Genomic DNA, 2,043 nt, shown 5'->3' on the forward strand with positions numbered 1-2,043 from the left:
TGCCTCGTTCAATCTTCTTTGATGCTCCAAGGAATGTTTTGCATCATCCTCCAAGATAATTTTGTGCATACAGAATGCGGGGCTTATTCCCCGAATGTTAGCCAAAGTCCATCCAATTGCCCTTTTTCGCCTTTGAAGCACCGCCAAAGTGGCCTCAACCTGCATGTTAGTTAGGCAAGAAGAAAGAATAACTGGTAAACTAGAATTTGAGCCCAAGAACTCATACCTGAGGTGTGGAGGCAGTGGTTTCAACTCCAACACCAATGGCTCCTCAATTGATGGTTTTGTTGGTGGAGTTTTCTGGTTTTCAATATCCAAGGACAATTTTCTAGGCTCATTGGAATAAGAGCCCATCATATGTAAGGCATTCACGCACTCCACTCTGCTTGCATCATCATTGACATCAAGATTAATAGCTCGACCTCAAGGGGGTCGTCCACATTGATCATAGCATTGGTGTCATCCACAATCACAGCTGTGACAAGGCCTACAAATGAGCACACCTCGGTGCTATTGGGTTGCTTCATAGATTTGCAAACATGAAAGACAACCTTTTCATCTCCCACTCGGAAAGTGAGCTCATCCTCTTCAACATCAACAAATGCCTTCCCCGTCACAAGGAAAGGCCTCCCTAGAATGATAAGGACCTCATAGTCCACTTCACAGTCCAAAATCACTAAGTTCGCCGACAATATGAATTTGTCCACCCGGACAAGCACGTCATCAATAATGCCCAAAGGTCGCTTCATCGATCGATCCGCCATTTGTAACCTCATGGAAGTCGGTCTAGGTTGCCCAATACCCAAAGTTTTGAAGACTGAGTAAGGCATCAGATTGATACTAGCTCCCAAGTCACATAAAGCCTTGGCAAATTCCGCACTCCCAATGGTGCAAGGAATGGTGAATGCACCGGGATCTTCAAGCTTCGGGGCCATTGAATGCACTATAGCACTAAATTGGTGAGTCATATTTATAGTTTCACAATCCATAGAATGCTTCTTTGTGACCAAGTCTTTCATGAATTTTGCATAGTCCGACATTTGTTCAAGTGCCTCCACCAAAGGCACATTAATAGATAAGCTCTTCATCATGTCAACGAACTTTTTAAACTGATTATTATTCTTTTGCTTCGCGAGCCTTTGAGGATAAGGTGGAGGTGGCCTTGGCAAAGGTGCCTTGGATTTAGGCACAACCGACTCCGGCATGTCAATTATGTGTTCCCTAGACGGGTTCACATCATTTTGAGTTTCCACCTCGACTTCTTGAATATCAATCCTCACTTTATTGTTCATATTTTCATCAACCACATCTTCAAGTACGTAGATACATGCTGGGGGAGCAAACAGACGAATGTGTCTGAGGATGCTCTTAGGTTGAGACTTTTCCCATTCTCACTTCGGGGGAAGGCATTAGATTGGATCGAGAGACTTACCAACCATTCCATCAGAACTTGGGACGAGTTGGCGGATAAATTCATTGCTAAATTCTATTCACTCGGGCATATGGCGGCACTTTGAGATGAGATATTGGCTTTCAAGCAAGAGCCCACGGAACCTTTGCATGAGATTTGGGAGAGGTATAGAATGATGGTGAAAGAATGCCCCAACAATGATATGACCGATGTTATGATCCAACAAACTTTCTACCGGGGCATCAATACAACAAATCAATGCATAGTGAACCAACTTGCTGGGGGGAACTTTATGAAGCTGTTGTATGATAAGGCATGTGATGTACTTGATGAGATGTATGACACTTCTTCTTCATGGCAAAGTAGAGCCAATGTGCCTCAAGGTGACCCTTCGGTTATTCATTTGCATAGGGAATTACATGACCATGGGCAAGCTATAGTGGAGTTCACAACTACTATGAATCAATTGGCTAAGGCACAGTTGCAACAAGTTCAAAATCCTTGCCAAGTAAATGCCATGGAGGGTGTCAATATGCTTGTCAACAAGAGAAGACAAAGAAGGCAACAAAACCAAGGGAATTATGAGAAAATTTGATGATGGCTGTGATGGGTTTCAAAATGATGGTTATGAT

General features: G+C 43.3%; 1 protein-coding gene across 1 annotated transcript; it reads right to left on the reverse strand.

The window, feature by feature from the left end:
- Positions 1-368: 368 nt before the first annotated feature.
- On the reverse strand, positions 369-935 carry LOC138879006 (uncharacterized). Its single transcript, XM_070158578.1, has one exon. The coding sequence runs from the start codon at positions 933-935 to the stop codon at positions 369-371; it is 567 nt and encodes a 188-aa protein (XP_070014679.1).
- Between the last annotated feature and the right edge of the window lie 1,108 nt (positions 936-2,043).

This window comes from Nicotiana sylvestris, chromosome 10, assembly GCF_000393655.2.
Source record: "Nicotiana sylvestris chromosome 10, ASM39365v2, whole genome shotgun sequence".
In the NCBI taxonomy this organism is placed as follows: Eukaryota; Viridiplantae; Streptophyta; class Magnoliopsida; order Solanales; family Solanaceae; genus Nicotiana; species Nicotiana sylvestris.